Genomic DNA, 21985 nt, shown 5'->3' with positions numbered 1-21985 from the left:
TAAAAATCCTTTACTGACATGGCTATTTCTTCAAACTCACACTTGACTTCATAAGGGTAACCTGATACAGCCGCAGTTTCAAGGAACAGCCATGTCAATAAAGGATTTTTTTTTTCACATTTTTTGAGTGCCTTGGACTGATTTTGATGTTTATTCTGATGAATCCCTTACAAAGAGCACCGACACATTAAGTTACATATAAGAACTTTGTATGCTTTTTGGATTTTTATACACAACCTAATTAGTATTAAACTGTGTACAGAACATCATTGTCAGTATTGCCAACTAAGCAATTTTGTAGCTAGACTTAGCAACTTTTTTTTTTCAAAAAGCCCCTAGCAACAAACTTAGCAATTGATAACATTCATTTGGCTACTTTTAGCAAATTTTGAAAAAGTGACTCAGAGTAGTGACTGCAGGCTTCACTCAGTAAATTGCTAGCTCAGATTGCATTTCATAACTGTTAATTTACTGTTAATTGTTGGTAACTTGGGTAGCAATAAATTCCAATAGTGCTGTAATTGCTGTCACTTTCATAAATGTGGTAATTTCACAAGTTAAAAAAAGTACAGATTGTTTAAAAGAATGTACCTGTTCATAATCAGTGTTTACGGGGAAAAATTCTTATCCAAAAAGTGTTTGCATTACTTTTACAAATAGTCAATTCTATTTTTCATACAAATCTATATGGACATATTTCAAATAATGTTTTTGCTGAGATGGCCAGTCAATTTGAGAAAACGTAAATTATTTTTTATACAACATAAAGATGTAGTTTTGAGTTGATTATGCAATGACGACATCGCGCAAAGCAATATGTTAATTAGAACCTATTTATATCTGGATGTAATGTTTAAATGTAATATAATACACTGCACCTCGGAGAGTAAAGAGATGACGGGCTTACGCTTGCCAGATATTACAAGATGACGTGACGGATATGCAAATTAGTGGGTGGCAACTTTTCGTGCAGGCTTTTGGATCCTAGCAGTTTTACGACCCACAATTTTACGGCCCTGTTGTTCCTAATGCGTCCGGTAGGGAGATGAAAGATACATGGCCAAATAATACATTTTAAGTCAGCGCTCCTATGTTATAAAATATCCTGTTCATAAATATATATTTTTAATTAGATTACGCTAATATGAACGCTAAGTTAATGTATCAAAAAGTGAGTTATAAACTCACTATTATAATATGCATACTCTCAACAAATAATTTCAGATATGCAAAAGCCCAATTGCAAATTAATATAGATTTAATTATAAATATAAAAAAGCAAATAATTGGATAGTGTAATGGTTAATAGTAGCCTAGTTATTCGTTTTCATATAGAGATATGCATTTTGTTCTATTGTTTATATGTAAAGTTGCATTTTGAAAATAAAATTATAACCAAACAATAGTGTAATATGGAGTAATGAAGGGCTTTGATCTGATCTAAAGATCTGCATTAGTGGTATTGACTACCAGCCAGCTGCAGAACGTTTAGACAAACAATTCACTCCTTTCTAAAATTCCAAAGACCATTTAGCCACCTGACAAACAAAAACCCAGACAACATTACATTTTATTTACATTTATTTATTGACAACAATATCACTAGATTGGCAGTTTTCTTTAAATGAAGCTGAATCCTTGCATCAAATTCTTCATGCTCACTGAAAAATAAACAAATAAAGTTATGTATAAATACTCTGCAAAATTCCTTTACACACTTAAAAGTTTGACTTGTTTCTAGATTTATTTGCTGCTACAAATTGTGATACCGACTTTCCCATAGTTTATTATTTTCTTTGTAACAACTTGTTACAATAAATATTATAAAAAATAAGTGATAAACAACATGAATGCATGCGCAATGCAAACTTCATAGCTAATATACAAAATGCACTATCTATATAAATAAAAATCAGTAGACCATTTAAAATTGAGTTTTTCTTTGCATATATATATATATATATATATATATATATATATATATATATATATATATATATATATATATATATATATATATATATATATGATAGTTTAATTGTTTAAACTAGAACATTATTGCATTATATTAAATGTAATTGAATGCAAATATGGTTGTGTGGTATAGTTCTGGAGGCTTAAAAAAATACTGCACTGCCTCCCTCTACTGGACGCATCAGGGACAACAGGGGTGTAAAACTGCCTGGGACGTAGAACTGCTTAGGCCGTAGATCTGTCTGGATCCAAGTCCGCAGTCTCCCCTCCTCTTGGAAATAGTTGGCAACACTGATCGTTGTGTACACTGAAAAAAAAAATGCTGCAAACAATTTATGCGTTGAATTTAAACAAAGTAAATTTATTAATATTCAACTCAACTTGTTTGTTTAAATTCAGCCCAAATAAATTGTTTACAACCACTTAAATTAGTAAATGCAAGGATTCATATTTGAATGTTTTTTCAATGTACGGGGAATAAGGTTAGTCTATGTTAGTCATATATACTGTACTAATTGAATGAATGAGCGAATATAAAACCAACTTTACCTCAATTCAACATCACTCATCCTGCACAACAAACTGAGGCCTGCTCTCATAAAAAAACACCCCAAATATTAACAAACACACCCTGAGTCCAGTTTATTCAAAAAGCGGCACATCCGCATAAACAATTAAATAAATGTTTAATTCAACATTCACTCGACAATCACCGTCTGGAAGACGACGATAAATCGACCGAGAGCATCACAAAAACCCTTTAAAACGAAGCAAACTGTAGTATAACAGTTTCTCGTTTAGGCTAAACATTTAGCAGAATTCAATAGGGTATATGCTGAGCTAGTGTTTTTCCCATACTGATAAACTTGCGATGACCTGCTATTGTTAACTTTTTTCCGTTTTATACGGTTCCTTTTACAGTATCGATGTTCAGTTAAATAAACTTTGGTATTTAACTTCAGTTGCTTGAGCGTAAAACGAGACAAAAGGCCGTTTGCTGCCATGCGCCCGTCAGAATCGGCAGGATAGCGCAGAAGCTCCACTGAATATTCCGGGAAAAAATAAATGCTCACATTATAATGCTTATTTATTAAAAGTCATATTAGCATGCTAATAGGACTTTTAATCTGGCAGTAACCTGGGTTAAGCGCTTCTGGCGAATTGAATGCCAATGCAAAATCGCTGCGTTTATGGTCCGCTTTCTTTAAAAATCAGCGATCTCCACTGGCTGAGTGATATCCGATTTAAAGTAGGTCTCATATTTTACAAGCACTGTATTAAATTACATTTTCCCGGCCATGTCTTTATAATACGAGCATTTATTTTACCTCAGTATATTCAATGAAACTTCTGCGTTAGCCTGTCGCTTCTGATGGGCGCGTGCGAGTAAAAGGCCTTTTGTCTCGTTTTACGCTTGAGCAACTAAATGAATGCCAAAGTTTATTTAACTGAACGTATTTTAATGACATTACAACATCCATGCTGTAAAAAGAACCGTAAAAAACGAAAAGAGTTCACAATAACAGATCACCTGAAGTTTATCAGTATGGGAAAACACTAGCTCGGCATATACCCAATTAAATTGTAAAGCTATTATTTTCACAAACAAAACTTAACTCAATTCAAACCGGGCAGCAGGTTAGCAACACCAGTACGTTGATCAACAAAACAAACGAACATAATATACCTTTTGTAAGCTGCTTTACAGATTGGTCTCAAACTCCTAGTGTGATTTTGAGGATGATGTGTCGACCTCTGGCCAAAAAGCTTTTTGGCGGTAAACTGCGTGGATCCCATCGAGTGTTTGGAGCGTTTGTTTGTTTAACGTTACTATTGGAGAACTTAGCAAACTATCGAACTGGCAAACAGGTGAGCCAGCTGACGTGCGTATTTATACCAAAATCACAACCTGCCCCGCCCCTGCGCGCCGACGTCACTACACCTGCCCTCCACATTTGCAATCACGTGGTTTTGGTGAGGCGCGAAATTCAAGTGGAGGACTGCGGTCAGGCCAGCCGCCAATGTATTTCGGCGGTCGCTCATACACTGCATATTACGGTAGAGCGCCAAAGGGCTGAACTGAACACAAATACTGTTGGCAGTTTGTCATGATACATCTGCGTCTCTCACTGACTGATGATACAATAATAAATAATAACGAAAAACAACTAATTAATGCAACTAACTTTTAATACTTTTTTTTGTCCCTGTATTCAAAAAGGTATATCATTAAAACGAACTGATTTCACAAGCCAGCTACACCTTAGATCAGGGGTGCTCAATCCTGTTCCTGCAGATTTCAGTTGCTACCCATATAAATAATATATATATATATATATATATATATATATATATATATATATATATATATATATATATATATATATATATATATATATATATAAAACCATTAGATATCATTAGATAATCAAATTTCACATCAGATGCCCATGAGAAGTGTTTAGCAACACAATGGTAATGTCTATTAACCACCTGAGGTGAAACTTGGCTATGATATCAAATAGTTTTATTTAAAAAAAAAATTTTCTATCAGGGCAAACTGTGTTTTGTGTAAGGTTTAAAGGGATCTTATTTTATAATTTCACATCAGATGCCAATGAGAAGTGTTTAGTTAATACCGTGGTAATGGCTACTATCAATTTGAGGTGAAAATGGTTTGTGAAATCTAATAAGGTTTTTTTTTTAAAAATTTTTAATTAGGGCAAACTGTGTTTTGTGTAAGGTTTAAAGGGCTCTTATTTTATAAGTTCACATCAGATGCCCATGAGAAGTTTTTAGTTAATATCGTGGTAATGTCTACTATCAATTTGAGGTGAAAATGAACTGTGATATCTAATGGCTTTATTTTAACAATTTTTTTAATTAGGGCAAACTGTGTTTTGTGTAAGGTTTAAAGGGCTCTTATTTTATAATTTCACATCAGATGCCCATGAGAAGTGTTCAGTTAATACCGTGGTAATGTCTACAATCAATTTTAAGTAAAACTTGGCTGTGATATCTAATAGTTTTTTATATGTTTTTTAAATCAGGGCAAACAGTGTTTTTGTAAGATTTAAAGGGCTCTTATTTTATAATTTCACATCAGATGCCAATGAGAAATGTTTAGCTAGTGCCTAATGGTATATATATATATATATATATATATATATATATATATATATATATATATATATATATATATATATATATATATTTTTTTTTTTTTTAAATCAGAGCAAAACGTGTTTTGTGTATGGTTTAAAGGGCTCTTATTTTATAATTTCACATCAGATGGCCATAAGAAGTGTTTAGTTGACACCATGGTAATGTCTACTATGAATCTGAGGTAAAATTGGACTATGATATCAAATAGTTTCATTTTAATATTTTTTTTTAATCAGGGTGAAAACAGTGTTTTGTGCAAGGTTTAAAGGGAAATCAATTCGTTTTAATAATATTCCTTTTTGAATACAGGGACAAAAAAAGTATTGTTTATGAGAGTTTAAGATAGGCTTTTATTTTATAATTTCGGATAAAGCCATCTCAAGCTTATGTTATTTAGTTGCATTAATTAGTTGTTCTTTCGTTACTATTTATTATTTTATCATCAGTCAGTGAGAGACGCAGATGTATCATGACAAACTGCCAACAGTATTTGTGTTCAGTTCAGCTCTTTGGCGCTCTACCGTAATACGCAGTGTATGAGCGACCGCCGAAATACATTGGCGGCTAGAATGACCGTTCATGTTGACTTGGCGGCTGGCCTGACCGCAGTTTTAATTTGCCAGTGATGTAAATTAAGCGCTTGGAAAAATCAGTGCATTTAAGGTCTGTTTTCTTTTTTTTAAAAAAAGCAGCGATCTCCACTGGCTGTGTACACTGTTTGCGTACATAAACGCAATATTGCGAAGAACATTACGTGTTTGTTGCTCGAAATGTGCCGCCGAGCAACATCCAGTGACCACTGGCCCGGCGTGGCGCCCGGTACTCGTGCACTCCCTGGGGCGAGGCGCTTTTGAGCCCTAGGCAGGGAACAAACAAGCCCTGAGGACCCTCCGGGAAACACGGGAGGCCAGTCGAGAGACCTCGCTGCGAGGGTTATGGTGGGAGTAGCGAGGCCCACTCATCGTCTATTTTTATACTATAGTTTCAAACTTTAGTTTACTAGAGTTTGAAATAAAAACCATGGTAACTGTTATGATTTAACTTTATGCAAAGAGTTTAGAATGACCAAGAGGCAACACTCAATAGAACGTTCCATTGCAACAGCAGCACCCAGCAACAACCATGGATTCCGCCATTTTGAAGTGAAAGCGATCGGCAGTCTATTGGATCTCATTGCTGTCACGATGGCAAGCAGTTGCTTTGTTTTTAATTAATTCATTCAAAAATCGCGTTAAAGCTGAGAGACGACAACACAACACTTACTATCAATAGTGTTGATAAAATGGCTGCCGCGCCATCTAGTGTCTGTTTCCCAAATTACACTAGAGTGTCGCCTCTTGGTGATTCTATGCTCTTTGCTCTATGTCTGACTGTTGTAATGTTTTGCTTTATTTTTCAGCTGAGTTGTTGAGCAAAGAACGACAACCGTTGAAGACAACAGTTGAAAACAACTGCGGGTTATATTCTCGAGCGGGGGCATTATAATGTTTCCGGGCTGTTTTCTGAAAGTTTATCTTGTTTAGATAAGTTTGCAGGTCAAACAAAATGAACTACACTCTTTCTAAACACATGTCTCGTGTTTTATTTGTCTTCTACAGCAATACACTGTCATATAAGTCGGTTGAAGGCATTTGTATGCAACATGGTTTGACAATATAGTCTAACAAATAAATAGTTGTTATAAATGTACCTTCATTAGTCAACATTTGGTGTGGGTAATAAAAAGTTAATCAAATATGTCCTAAGATATAACGGTAATGTTACAGTTGTTACATAACTGTATTTACTCTGTATGTTTAAAACCAGCAGATTTACTATATATTTAACATGTCATGAACTTGCTGTTATTCAAAGATTTGCTTAATAAAATGTCCTAAGACAAGAATGGGTATTTTTTTAGGTTTTATATCAACCTTCAGGTTTTAGGTTGAATACAGCAGATATAGGCTATCTATATCATAATATTGGTAGTCGGATTTCGGAGTTAATGACCCAAATCAAGTAAAACGTTTCTTACTCAAGTACTTTTAGCATGCAAAAGTCAAATTTGAGTATAATAAATTCAGTTTCCAACAACAAAATTTTGTCTTGCAAAAATGACCTGTGTGGTGGTGAGAAAAAAGTTGATGTCAAGTTAAATATTTATAAACATATAAATATATATATAGACGAATATAAATCGCCATCAAACGCCTCAGATACAATCTTCCTTGCAATGTTGTTTTTGTCCGAACATTTTTAATCCCTAATTTTTTTCAACAATCCATACAATCATTTTAGTGACATTTATTCTAAAATATGTATGAGTCAAACTAATGCGCTTGTCACCAAAGGACTTCTATTTTGAAGTCAACAGACAATAACAGTCCTGTGATTGTATGTAGCCATCTTAGAGCTTTCTCTCTCTCTCCACGGCCTACCTAGGCGTTTCTCTCTTCACATCGCCAGTGTGAAGTTCTCCGTGCTGGATTAAAGATCTTCATCTTCAACTGAGCGAGGTATCAACAACAAAAGACCGTCATTTGACGTGTCACCTCTCGAGAGGGTTTACTTCCATGAGTGTTTACACGGAGCAGTGAGTGGTCTCCGTGCTAGTGATGATGATGATGATGTACATGTTAGCTCATGTAGCTGTCATGATAGGAGATACGACTGTCAGTGCTCAGTTTATTATAACGCTTGTAAACAGCCCCGATCAAGCGAAAGTAGTTTAACTCGTCAAACGTAAAGTTGTCAGGTGTGTTACGTCAGAGTGTACATGGTATGTCGCAGTTGTTGTTTGTTTAGTTAACGTAACAGAGTTATTTTAAAAGGCAGGCTAACCAGGTGTTTTGGCTTGGTGATGAGGCTTTCACTAACACTGCTGTACGGTACAATTTATCTATTTATTGTAATGAGTTGTAATCTGCCTTGTTGATGTCCTGAGTTTATTAAAGGCTAATCCTCGGAGGTACAGTATTTGGGCTGAAGTGCAGACTAAAGCCGGTTAACTTGCTCAGAACTGAGTCTTTCACAGAAGTGCGTGTGGAATTGCAGTTACACTGTTGTTTATACGAGTGCTCGAGTCTCTGTTATGACAGGTCGAGTTACCCAACATGTGCGGACAATTATGAGTGTGACAGCAGAGTCACTGCGACGTGTCTGTTTTCATGAATGGTATTGTGTGGCTCTTTCGTGTCAGACAAACGTTTTCAGTAGCTCTAATCGGGTTTTTATCTCTCTCTTGCTAGCAGCAGGTTTAAAAACATGGACTGGTGTTACGGAGTTGGACTGCAGGATTTCTTTTCTTAGTTGACCCTGGGTCATTTTAAATCCTGGGTTTGGGGAATCCTAGGCTTCATTGTTTATACTTTTACACGAGTAAGTTAGCAGTCAATCCTGGGAGTTTATAAACTGTAGTTTCACTTTTTGCATGATTAAAAACTGGGTTAATGCCCCTTTATATTTGTTGCAGTAGGATTTTCCTTGATAGAAAAAAAACCCTAACAGAGACTTGTTTATTAAGCACTCTAGCATTGTACATCCTGGTATCGTTCATAAAGTGATGGCCACGTATGGTAATCCATACTCGTTATCTATTTTTCCTCTGCCTTTATCCTATTCAAGTTAGTGCCCTCACAGCAGTGGGGAGATATGTTTGATGTAGCATCAGACTCTTTACCAATTTGGGCACATTTCCCCCCTCAAACATTTAAACATTAATGCTGTGCATGTTGTTTGGTTATCTGCCCCAAACAATTTAAATGAGGCAAATGATTGACTGTTGGTTGTTTTGCTATAACATTTTAACACAGCGTTGTTTTACATTGCATGTTTGGCACCTCAGCGTGGGCTAAACACTGCAAAAGTGGTACTAACAGCCCTGAAATGTAACTTTACTTGAAGTTACTGTAAAAGTGGCTTTGAGAGTGGTGATGGTGATAACCCACAATTCAACATTTAGTGTGACAAGCAGGGCGCCTCTTGTCATTACATGAAGTGACTGATGTGAAAATAGAAATAATATTTTCAGTAATGTTGTTGTTCAGTAAAGCTCATGCTTAGTGTAAATGCTGTCTATTTTCTGAATACATATTATATATCTTATTGTAAAATTATTTTTAATCAAAGCCATAACTCAGTCAAAACACTTCTCTAACCATTTAGGCCGTACTCACACTAGGTACAGTTCCCTCGAACCGGGCCAAAGCACGCTTGTCCCCCCTCCCGTCTCCCCCGATGGCCCGCACTCACACCATAAACGGGCCTCGGCACGCTTACGTCATCGCTGCTGCGCTGTTCAGTGAGAAGCGCTCTCTCACTCAGCAGCACAGTGGAGATTCCTCTAGTTATATCATTTCAGTCGTTTGTTATGCAGTGACATGCAGTCAAATATTTTGCCAAACAGTTCTTAGGGATGCGGTGACACGCAGTCAGATATTTCGCCGAACAGATCCGCCACTTTTGGCGCTCATAAACAATCATAAAGCTCTCGTGCTGCAGGAAAAGGAGGTCTGCTGAAGCTGCGCAGCTGTCGTGCAGTGAGGAGTTCGCGTCTTTAATAAACTACAGCAGTTTGCGTTCACTGAACAGTAAGAATGATTAATAAATCCATATGAAACAGCCCCTTAAAAGTCACGTCTCGCTTTCACTTTCGGGCTTTGGCGCATTTTGCACTCACACACAAGCGTACCGTGCCAAAGCCCAAGTGAACCGCGCTCAGGCACACCTCTTCCAACCGGGCCAGGGCCGGCCAAGTGAACTGTGCTTGAGCCCGATTCAGCGCACTCACACTTCTCAAACGATCCGGGAAACGGGCCTGGGCACGGTACGGATGGCATAGTGTGAGTAGGCCCTTAGTCTCATTAAACGTTTACCTGCAGGTTCATCTATCTCTGCTTTTGAGAGCAACGTCAACATCTCACTAAATCCATAGAACCTCCTCTACATTTTCCCTGTTCTGATCGTCTGTTAAATTCAGAGGTACACTTGTCATCTGCCAGATTATTAGTTGCACCTTGGTGCACCCAATAAATTTTGCCTATAGATCTATTTAAATTCTTCACTGCCTGTGCTAAAAACATGTCCCCTGCACGATTACATCTCCAGCAGCCTGAGCCATTGATATATGGCAAGATAGATCAATGTTTTCATGTTCATAGCAAAGTCTGACCCTACCATCTGAAAATTACAGCATATTTCAGAAATTAGACCAGGCAACCTTTTGTCTTCTATTGTCCAATTTTGCTGAGCCTGTGTATATTGTAGTTCATTTTCTGTAAAATCCCAGAAGATCAGCAGTTTCTGACATGCTCCAACATATCTGCCACCAACAACCTGTTTAAAAGTCATATTTCTTTCACTTCTCTCATACTTATTTTAAAGGGGTGGTCAACAGTATATTTTTAAGGCATAATTGTGTTTATAAGATGTAAAGCAATATGTGCTTATGCTTTACTTGTAGAAAATCATGTTATTTTTTCATATATCTTACTTTAATTATACAGCTACTCAGCTAACATAAAAATGACTGTCATATTTTCTAGTTCCTCTGAAAGCTCTGATTGATCAGCTAACACAATGTGCTGTGATTCACGGATTGGCTCCACATCACCATGTCACACCCCTACAAGCACGTGCTTTTGTTGTTTTTGTCAGAACAGCTGTTTGCAGCGTTAGCTGCCTGAATCAGAATAAAAATAATTAAGAGCGCACAGCTGAACCTCATGCCTGCTGTCTAAAATAAAATCTGATGAAGTGTCTTTCACAAATATTGAGATTATAAGCATGTGTAAGTAATATAAAATGTTCACATCTTTTGTGAATTTGTTATTTGAAATGTAAAATGCACGGAAAGTAGACGCATAGAGAATGTGTGTAATAATGTACACACTGGTGACGATTGTGGGTGTTTACAGCAGTCTGACAGATAAATATGAATTTGTAGCTAAATTGTTAACTGTGCCAAGAAGCATTTCCCTTTGTTTACAACCTTGTGTACAACATACATTAACGCTAGAAACTGTGCATGTAGTTGATCAACTTTAACAAATAAAAATACTTACAGGTTGTAGCTCGCAATCCACAGCTTCGTTGGTTGGAGGAGTTTTAGACGAATCTAGCACTAAACTGGGAGACATTCTGGAAGCTGTCCTTTGTCAAATGCTAGCTATATATTTTTATAATTCTCTGGAACAAATTTAAAATTAAACTGTAAGCACTTCTCTCTTTGTGTTGTGTCCTTTGGAAGGCCAAGTACAAAAACAGAACAACCTGTCGAAATAGAAGTGTTTGGACGACATTTCAGCTTTCTCTGCTATAACATAACAGCGCCTATGGCCACACCTTTCACTGTGCCGGGTGTGTGTGCGGTGAATTCACTAACCAGAAGCCCTTGGGATCTCACTAGCCCAGACGTTTTGTTTTTTTTGCAGTCCCCAAACTTTGTTCACTGTAGGCTTTGCTAAGCTATCTCTGTGAAAACCAATGTCTCCCTTTGAATTGAACTTTGAGCGTCTTACATTCAGATATGTTGTTTATGTTCACACAGCTACATTACACATGAACTGAAGTTTAAAATAATATCCTAGTGGACCACCCCTTTAAAGTTAAGAAAAAAACTTTTGTCACCCCTTATGTTTCATTGAGAGGTTATTAGATGTTATTATAAACAGATTACCAGCAGGACCCAGCATTTAACATCATAACTTAAAGTAGCAAGTTTTTTTATTTTATTTTTTTCAAATATGTTGAAATATAAATTTTTGCCATCATAAAAGTTTATTTACAGTTGTGGAGAAAGTTATGACTTTACCAGAAGGATGACAAAATATTGATATATTGTGCATAGAGATTACAGTCCACTCATCATTTATAGCCTACTCATCTTTTCTCTTTAGCTCGTTGCTTTGCTGATTTTGCATATTTCAGCAGCAATTTCGTTAATTTTAGTACATAAGAAGAAGTTCTTTGTTGAGGGTGCAACCCAACTGTACCAAGTTGCCTCGCATTATGATTCTGTAACCTATGTTTAGTTGGGATTTCTTCCTCTTAACTCTCATGACAAATTTAGAGGAAGCTTGTAGAGAATTGGAAAACACTACTTCCTGAAACGAGCTGAACATAAACCTTAACCTCTATCTGCGTTTGAAACATTCAAGCAGAACATTGTGATGAAACAAACTGCAGAGTCAAGAGTAAATTATTCCAAGGGTCATGAACTAGCTTTTATATTGTTTTATTCTGTTGTCTGAGGTTTACTTATGATGTTTGATGTGTGCATCAGAGTCTCCGACAAGCGTACAGACCATCTCTTTAAATAACTCAAATGTTAGATAATTTTGATGTTATAGATGAAACTGAAAGTAAGAGATCTTTAAAACTTTAGTTTTCTTTAGGTAAGATTTTTAGTTTTTTCTAACATCTCATTAAATGTGAAGTGCATCACTTAATTATAACTACAGTACTTCTTAACATGTTTCTTCTTTGTTTTTAAAAGTATTCCCATGTACTGTAGGCACTTTCATTCTGTTCATTTCATATACATAATTTTATAATTTATATAATTATAATTATATAATTTAACAGTTCAAGCTGCTGTTATTTGCACAAGTAAAAAATCCATAGCCTACTTGTCGTCCTGTGAGCTCTTAATTAATAATAAATATGAAATATTGAATTAAATTGAAATAATATTTTAATAGTCAAACACAGTCAGTGTTTGTAAATTTAGTTTAATCAGTTTGCAGATAAATGGGGATAAGCACTCTGTTCATCTGTTCACTTTAGAGATGAATGACGATCAATTCACATGGGGTGTCAGAGTCAATGCATCCCATTTACCTTGAATGGATAATGTCAATCGTTGCCGCACTGAATTGCCGCCCTGCTTCAGTGGCATTGCTCGCTGCAGAAGTTGGGAATGTCTTAACTTTTCAAGCGCCAGTGGAAGCGTCAGCCAATCAGATCACTTTATGCAAATACCCCAGCTCAGAAAGTAGTCACTTGTGGTTTAATTGCATTGGCTGATGCAGCTGTGATGATCACCTCAGTGCCAAGCTTCAGACATGCCCTCTGTCAAGCGTAAATGCTCATGCTCCAGGTGTAAATCTATTCCATAACATACTCGTCCAGTGAGCTCTTATTCAATAATGCATGTGAAGTTTGAATACAAATTAAAAATATTAAATGTCTTATCATTTTAAAATGATAAATAAAAACACGCATAACTGGCAAAAAGATTACAGTAGATTTTTTACAACCATCTCCCTCATTTGTATCCACAAAACAGTGACTGAACAGTAATTTCCAATCTCCAACAACATTTTATTGCTCCTATGTAGCATATTGTTATGCTCGAAATAGTGCATGCAGCTTACAATCATGCACTCATATTATTTAACCTACCTATGACATCATAAACGGGTATATTCTACGCCCTGATGTTTTCTGGACCAGCTGTCAATTTACAGCTTATTTCAGGAACTAAGGACAATTTCAGGGCTGAAACTGACAGGATAGTCTTGTAGTATGATAATCTCTCACATATCAAAATCTCGAGTAAAATTTCATGTTTTAGTTTATGACCCCTTTAAAACTTCTTCGGCAATGAAGGTGTCTGAACAATGGCCTGTTATTTTCCTAACGGTTGTTCATTCTCACTATCCAGCTATCATATCTGCCCGCACATGACCTGACTCTTGATCGGGCAGATGTAGAGCAAACTGGTTTACAGGACAAAGGTAGCAGCCCACTGATAAGTGCAGAACATTGGACATTGAAAGAAGCTTTTCGTTGGTTAACTTCAGGTCACATTCCGTGTAATTTTAGTGTTTCATTTTAATAAAAGCCTATAAATTAAACAAAGTGGAACTGAAACAATGACACGATTCTTTCTCCAGTTTACAATTGATCTACTGTCTTATCTTACAGCTGATAGGATGTGCGCTGATTAACATGCAGTTGTTTTTCCATTAGCAACATCTGTATCTTCAGATTTTTTTGTATTGTTTTAACTTTCCAGCTTAAATGGTAGAAAATGATTGTTCAGAAAGTGCATTCTTGTTTTGGATCTGCTTGAAATGATCTTTATGGGTGCAGTTTTAATTGTATTTGTTTTATTTTTCAAAGCTTTATATGGTTGGTGACATAACCTGGACTTTGGTCTGTTCCTGGCGTAGCTGTAACAGCACAGCAGGATGACTCAACTTCAGGGTCATCTCCAGCTTCGCTTTATCCTGACTGACTATTGAAGCACATATTTATATGATGTCTTGTGATGAAACTCCCATAATTACTTATTTGTAATTCAACAAACACATAAACAACATCCAAGCTATGCAGAATGTCATGGTTTGCTTTCTGTAAGTGACCTCTTTGTGTTTTATTAAGATGTTTTTTTTTTAATGCATCGCTGCGGTGATTCTGAAACCTTCCATAGTAAATTCCAAGATGTGTGAAAGATGTGTTATGGGAAGACACGCTTACAAGTGGAATAGGCTCGAGCTCAGGCCTCAGTGGGGATTTCACAGCCATGTGAACGACCGATAGTAACCTCTCATATGCCCTCTTGCTCTCTTTCTCTCCCTCCTTTTTCCTTCTTTTCCTCTCTGACTCGATCACCCACCTTTTTGTCTGTCAGTCTTTCCATTGGCTTGTTTTCTCTCCTTCTTTCTTGTTTGTGTAAACTCCATTTTAACGGTTCAGCTTAGATGCTACACAACTTTCAAACAGAAGTCATACTGTTGTCTTTTTCCCTTTCTTTCTTTTGCCATCAACCAGAAAGTTGTGACACAGAAGAGGCTATTATAAGGAGAGAAGTTTCATCTAATGGCATCCAGGCTATTGGAGAGGATAAACAAGATGTGCTGCTAGTGACGCAGACAACAACAACATGGACAGACAATAACAAATCGTCACTCTAGGGGTAAGTGGGCCTCTCACTCACAATAACACATTTGAACGTATTTTTTAAAATGTATTTAGTGTGACTGATGCTGATATTCCAGATGTTACACTCAAAACATTACTTGCTGCTTGTTCAGATTACTTATTTAAAATTAATCAACACAATTTTTAAGGTTTTTGGGGGGACAACGTAATAGTTTTATGTTCAATATACTTTTGTATAAATAATTAGTTAACTTAAACAATTTGTGTTTGGATAACAGGAGGGAATTGTGTGCCTTTTTTTTTTTTTTGCAGTGTAGGGTGTGTATTAGCGTTGCACGATATTGAAAAAAATCAGACATTGCGATATTTTGTTTTGCTGCATTAAATATTGCCATATGAGTATAATTTTACCAAATGATTTGAATAGCTCTATTTGGAAAGGTTTCATTCATTTAGATTGACTGTGATGATCAAGTCTTATTCTACGTGGTGCATCTGCATAAATTATAATAAATTACAAGCAAAAATAAATAAATAGACAGTGCTTTATGCTTTTCTGGGAAGTCTAACAGTATTCAAGTACAGAAATTGAACAATCAAATGTAAAATAACCATGATCATTATTGTATAAATGATAAAAAAATGACAATATTTAATAATATCTTCATCTTTTCTTCTTTAATAAATCGTATAACCCTGCGATGTGACTATTGCCGATATATACATCAACATGTTTATGCTCAAACTATATATTGTTCAGCCTATGCTTTTTGTATCAGCCTAATACATTTAAAAATTTTACGACCAATATTATAAATTTTCTATGGCGAAAGAAAGAAAGAAAGAAAGAAAGAAAGAAAGAAAGAAAGAAAGAAAGAAAGAAAGAAAGAAAGAAAGAAAGAAAGAAAAAAAAAAGAAAAAACAAATGGTGCTTTATGGTTTTCTGGGGAGTCTAACAGTATTCAAGTACAGAAATTGAACAATTAAATGTAAAATATCATGGTTATTATTGTATAAATAATAAAAAAATAACAATATTTAATAATATCTTCATCTTTTTCTCTTTAATAAATCATATAATCCTGCCATGTGACTATTACGGATATACAGATTACTATATCATTGCTTAGCCTCAAATGATATATTGTTCAGCCCTAGTGTTTATGTTTTTTGAATCAGCCTAATTTATTCATGATTTTTGTCTTATGTTATGACCAATATAATAAATCTACTACTGCTAAATAAATAAATAAATACTGTATAGAGTTTGCTACAATTGAATCCATCTGAATCAAAAAAGTTCTCCTAATAATACATTAAGGCCATCTGGACTCTGGTTAGAAAGGTAATAGTTGGATATTTTATGAAAATGTGGCTTAATGTGATATCACAGTTAATTTCTTCATGTTGTCTGTCACCTAAATTAGTCTGTATACCTATATTAGTATAAGAAAATAAACTATAGCATAAACCAGTGGTTCCCAACCTGGGGTCCGCGCCCCCCTAAGGGGGGCGCCAGAGTTCACAGGGGGGGTGCGGGAGAGGATAAGTATTGAGGTAGAAAAAGGCATAAAAATGGTCCACTATTATAAAGGGCTTTGCAATTAATCGAAAATCCGATTTAGATTTCGGTTTCAAACGATTATAAAAAAGCATTAATCGAGATAAATGATTATTGCATCATATTTCGCCACAGTTGTACACGTGTTGCTCTTAAAAGCGCGAAAGAGCTTATGTGTGTGTGCAGCACGATCACGCAGTCAGAAGCATGCGGCCGGTCAGCATTCGGTCTCATTCGCTCACTGAGACGAGCAGCGGAGCGCAGACATCAAAAGTCATCTTAACGTGAACGCTTTAATGGTCAAATAGGTGTCAAAACGCGGTGTTTAGTTATTATTTACATTAACCCTCATTTGTGTAATAAACAAACGAGTTGAGGATCAAAAGACGTGAAAGAGAAACCATTAAAGATACAGCGCGCTATAATCCTTCTGCTGCCTGTTTTTATCATTATTAAACCAACATAACGAGAAAACCCTCGCTGCTCTTGACTGAAGGACTGCTGTAGCTAAAGTGTTTTTCTTACAGTGAAGATGCTTAAATCACAGTTTGTTTCATATTTTTATTCTATTGTTTTTATTTCTCTTTCCTTTGCAGGGTGGAAAATAACTATGTATACAGTTGAAGTCAGAATTATTAGCCCTCTTGAATATTAGCAAACCTTTTCCTGCCCAATTTCTGTTTCATGGAAAGAATATTTTATTAACTTATTTCTGAACATAATAGTTTTGATATCTCATTTCTAATTACTGATTTCTTTTTGTCTTTGCTATAATGACAGCACATAATATTTTACTAGATATTTTTCAAAATACAAGCATTCAGATTAAAGTGCAGTTCAAAGGCTTAATTAGAGTAATAAGGCAAGTCATTATAACGGTAGTTTATTCTGCAGACAATCAAAAATATATATTGCTTAAGGGGGCTAATAATATTAACCTTAAATTGGTTTCAAAATATTTAAACCTGTCTTTATTCTAGCTAAAATAAAACAAATAGAAGAAAAAATATTATAGGAAATACTGTTAAAATTCCTTGCTCTGTTAAACATAATTTGGGAAATATTTATAAAAAAAAAAAATCCCAGGAGCGCTAATAATTTTGACTTTAACTGGCAATGGTTTTGAATAATCGTGATTACAATTATGACCAAAATAATCGTGATTATGATTTTTCCCAAAATCGAGCAGCCCAAAAAAATAAAAATAAAAAATCTAAACACATGCTTAAAATTCCAACATAATAGTGAAAATAATTAAAATAAATAACTTTAAATAATTATTTAAATTTTGCTCACTCGCGCAATCTGCTTGTCAACGTGTCGTAAAGGCAAAATCAAAACAAAAATGGCAGAGAAACGTAAATGCAGTGATTCTTCAGAGGCGAAGAAAAAGATTAGACAGGATGACAAAGCCTACCTAAATTTTGGTTTTATTGAAGGCCAAGACAAGTTAAAACTGATTAATTAATATTTTCTATACATATTACTATATATTAATATTACACAAACACACACACACACACACACACACACACACACACACACACACACACACACACACATATATATATATATATATATATATATATATATATATATATGTATACATACACACACAGTACATATGTGTGTGCGTGCGTGCGTGCGTGCGTGCGTGCGTGCGTGTGTATTTATATGGTGGGGGGGCTCCAATGTTTGTATATGTTTATGGGGGGGGCCCCAAAGAAAAAGGTTGGGAACCACTGGCATAAACAGAACAAAAAAAGTACAAAGACTATTTCACAATACACAAACAGTCCGATACAACATAATACAATATCATTCAAAAAGCACGAAAGAGAAAAAAAGAATAAAATATAAAAAATAAATTATTTACAGAGAAATGTGTAGTCTCCACAACTCGACAAATGCCAAACCAATCCCACCTAGTTACAAGTCAACAGTACTAATATAAAACATAATTGAGTTCCAGATTTAAAAAATATGTTTAGTTTGTTTGCCATTCCATATCACAGTTCTTCCATGGGCAACACTTAACTTAAGCTCTTAATCCAGGTTTCAAAGACGGGCACGTAATCTGACTTCCAATTTTGTAAAATTATTTTCTTTGCTAATATCATACACAAAAATACTGCCTGTGATTTATCTCCTATTTCTGAGGTGTCTCCAAAAATGCCCATTTTTGGCTCTGGTGACAGATCAATCCTGTATACTTCAGATATTAAATTAAAAACGTTCTGCCAAAATGAACTAATTTTATGGGGTCTGTCAATTTAAGTTAATAGCATTGGTCTCATCCACTAAATGTGCATGTCCACATATTTGTGAAATCTTTTGGCAAATCTTGTCATGAACACATTGTTTTGGCAATAACATTCATACAAAAATGTATCCTTAATAATTTACAATATTACTATTTATTTATTTGATTAATTCTCATTTAAAAAGGAAGAAAATGTAGAAATGAATGAACTTCTATAAAATAAACTACACAAAACATGTATACTCTGGATAGCCATTTTATCTAATTTCTACATTACATATCCACAATATTATTATATATAATGTATGTGTATTGACAATAAAATGTATACTTCATCACATACCGTGAAAGGGTAAGAAGTGCTACTTTAAAGCTTGAGCTGCAAGCTTTTTTTGTTTTGCCACAATAAATATTGTAATATGAGTATATTTTCACCAAATGATTTGATCATTTAATCCTGCAATGTGACTATTGTGGATACACACATTTACCATATCAGTGCTCAATTGATATATTGTTCAGCCCTAGTGTGTATGCTTTTTGTATCAGCCTAATTCATTCATGATTTTTGTCTTATGTTATGACCAATATTATAAATCTGTCTTGTAATATTGTAAAAATTAAAGCTAACTAGCTAAATAAATAAACAAACACTTTCTGCAGTTTGCTATAACTGAAAAAAATTGAATCAGAAAAGTTCTCTTAATAATACATTAAGGCCATCTGGACTCTGGTTAGAGAGTTAATAGTTGGATATTTTATAAAAATGTGTCTTAATGTGATATTATAGGTATTTTCTTCATGTTGTCTGTCACCTAAATAAATTTCATGAGGAGCGGAAATGGCCTGTCAGTTTAAGTTAATAGCACTGGGTCTGCTTACAAATCTTCCCACAAAGACATTGTTTTACTAAAAATGTTTATACTAAAATGTATTCTTAATAATTTGTAATATTTTTTCAATTATTTCTTAATTTAAAAAAAAGGTAGAAATGAGTGAATTTATATACAAATAGACTATACAAAACATGCATACTCTGAGTAACCTTATAATTGTGTTAAAATGATATTTAATCTAATCTCTATATTATATATCCACAATATTATTATATAGAATTTATGTGTATTGAAGAGAAAAGGTAGACTTCATCATCACATATAGTGAAAGAGTAAGAAATACTACTTTAATGCTTGAGCTGCAAGCTGAACCGATACTGATTGAATACTCTGTAGGCAGAAAATAATTGTGTGAAATCTGTGCGTTCAAATGTATAGTAATTAACATAATATTTATTGAGAGAGAACTATTGTTTGTTAAAGTAGTTCATCTTAAACCTCCTGCTTTTTTCCTAGTAGTAGTTTTTGCTGAAATGATCATAATGTAGAATTGAATCTGCAAGTTTTGATTCATTAATATGTCAGGGTCATATTTACCCTTGTGGACTGCCCACACAGAGGTCACTGCCAACCAATTTTTTTTTTTTTTTTGCATGGTCAAACTTTAACTTATGCTAAACTCACTTGTACCAAAGTATCCTTCCCCAAATCACTTGTTTCCCACTGTTAGTTCTCACAGCTACACCCATAAGTGACCAGTCTTGACCAGTTTATTTTTTGCATTTTCAATTCCTGTTCTCAAGTAGGTTGTTCATAAAGTGTGCTTAGCCTGGCAAAAAACTCACATTTGTGGATATTTCTCAGTTTCTTTTCTTTTCCCTTCTTTTTTTTTTTTTTTTTTTTGCTGTGCACAGTTTAGCAGTTTAGAAAAAAATTCCCATGATCTGAAAGGGTGACTATGTAGTTTTTTTGTTGTGAGCTTTCCATACAGAAGTGTGACTGCTTAAGGAACTACAATGACATTCATGAGTGAAAATGAACATTGTGTGCATTTGGTCTCGAGCGATGATAGTGAGAGTTCTGCTCATATTACAGGTTCTTTAGCCTGATTTGAACACTCTTGTTGTTCAACTCTGTATGTATATTTAATTTAGTATTAAAGTGTATTTAAAGCTAGCATCAGTTTGAGGCCATTTTGACCGAATATTATAAATAGAGTCTTTGAGTTAGATTTTTCTGTAGGACTTCAGGTTTGCCTTTTGATTATGCTCTGCAGGTGCAGTGTTGGTTCGTTATGACAAGTGGCTGTGTGGAAGATGTCCACCCTTTCTGCGACTGATATCACAGATGTTGGTCATGGTAAGATTCTAGTTTTTTTTAAACTACTGTACAATAGAAAAGTTTTCACATACAAACAAAAATATATATGAATGTCATCACATTTGATGGTAAAATATCAAACAAAATGTCCTGTTTTTCTTAAAAAAAAAATCTTATTGTAAAACATTTCAAGAAAGGTATACTTCATTTATTTATCCACTAAAGTCCCTTTGACCCGCCATTGGTTTTGGAATGATTAATGACACCGTCTTCAGTTATTTGCGACAAACTTTATATATTGCTTTGTGGGTAATTTAATATAATATAATATAATATAATATAATATAATATAATATAATATAATATAATATAATATAATATAATATAATATAATATAATAATTCTATTATTTTGTATTATAAAATATTGTATTATTTTTGAAAAGGTATTGAGGAGAATTAATATGTGTATATGTATGTAATTTTTAAAGTTTTTTTGTGTGATGTGAATATAAAACAATCTATTGACAAACAAAATGGAAAACAAAAGAATGTCTGATGCAAATACTTTAGAGCTGGGTTTAAATTATAGGTGTCTTGCTTTGAATGTAGAATGAATCCACAATACTGAAGCACAAGTCATGATTTTCCACTTAATTTTCAGAAACATTAAAGTGTAAACCGTTGATGAGATAAATGTTGCAGGTCTAAAAAAACTAGAAATAAGGATGCTGCAATTTGAGGCCAAAATGACTGATGTAAGAACTGAAATAATATGATTGAGAAAGCAAGATTCTTCCTCCAGACTGGGTATCGATACAAATGTCCCTGTTCAGTTAAATTCTGCTTAGGCATGGAACGATAACCGTTTTCATGGTATACTGCGATTTGAAAAAGTCAAGGTTTTAAAAACGGCTAAATTTTCTTCTATACCATTCCTAAGATACAAGTAAGATTTTTTTATAAAGTCAATGGTTCATTTGAATTATTTAGCCTG

General features: G+C 34.6%; 1 protein-coding gene and 2 long non-coding RNA genes across 5 annotated transcripts in view; 1 reads left to right on the top strand and 2 right to left on the bottom strand.

Moving 5' to 3' along the window:
• Positions 1–1993: 1993 nt before the first annotated feature.
• On the bottom strand, positions 1994–3837 carry LOC147836034 (uncharacterized). Its single transcript, XR_015495864.1, has 2 exons — positions 3662–3837; positions 1994–2281 (listed from the first exon to the last, which is right to left on the bottom strand). It is a non-coding gene; the product is annotated as an uncharacterized LOC147836034 (long non-coding RNA).
• A 3688-nt stretch (positions 3838–7525) lies between these two features.
• Positions 7526–21985, top strand: part of nr1h3 (nuclear receptor subfamily 1, group H, member 3) — a 32884-nt gene continuing 18424 nt past the window's right edge. The window contains exons 1-3 of one of the 3 annotated variants that reach the window (XM_087259295.1): positions 7526–7637; positions 14899–15043; positions 20946–21028. In XM_087259295.1, coding sequence (XP_087115421.1) covers positions 20986–21028 — 43 coding nt within the window. In that variant the 5' untranslated portion in view covers positions 7526–7637; positions 14899–15043; positions 20946–20985. Of the gene's footprint in view, positions 7638–14898; positions 15044–20482; positions 20805–20945; positions 21029–21985 lie in introns of those variants that run through there. The other 2 variants (NM_001017545.4, XM_087259294.1) reach the window with 2 other exon arrangements.
• Positions 14745–19431, bottom strand: LOC147836033 (uncharacterized). The gene is made up of 2 exons (XR_015495871.1): positions 19325–19431; positions 14745–16123 (listed from the first exon to the last, which is right to left on the bottom strand). It is a non-coding gene; the product is annotated as an uncharacterized LOC147836033 (long non-coding RNA).

Source organism: Danio rerio, chromosome 7 (genome assembly GCF_052040795.2).
Source record: "Danio rerio strain M-AB ecotype USA chromosome 7, GRCz13ab, whole genome shotgun sequence".
Lineage (NCBI taxonomy): Eukaryota > Metazoa > Chordata > Actinopteri > Cypriniformes > Danionidae > Danio > Danio rerio.
This window is presented reverse-complemented; position numbering and strand designations above follow the sequence as displayed.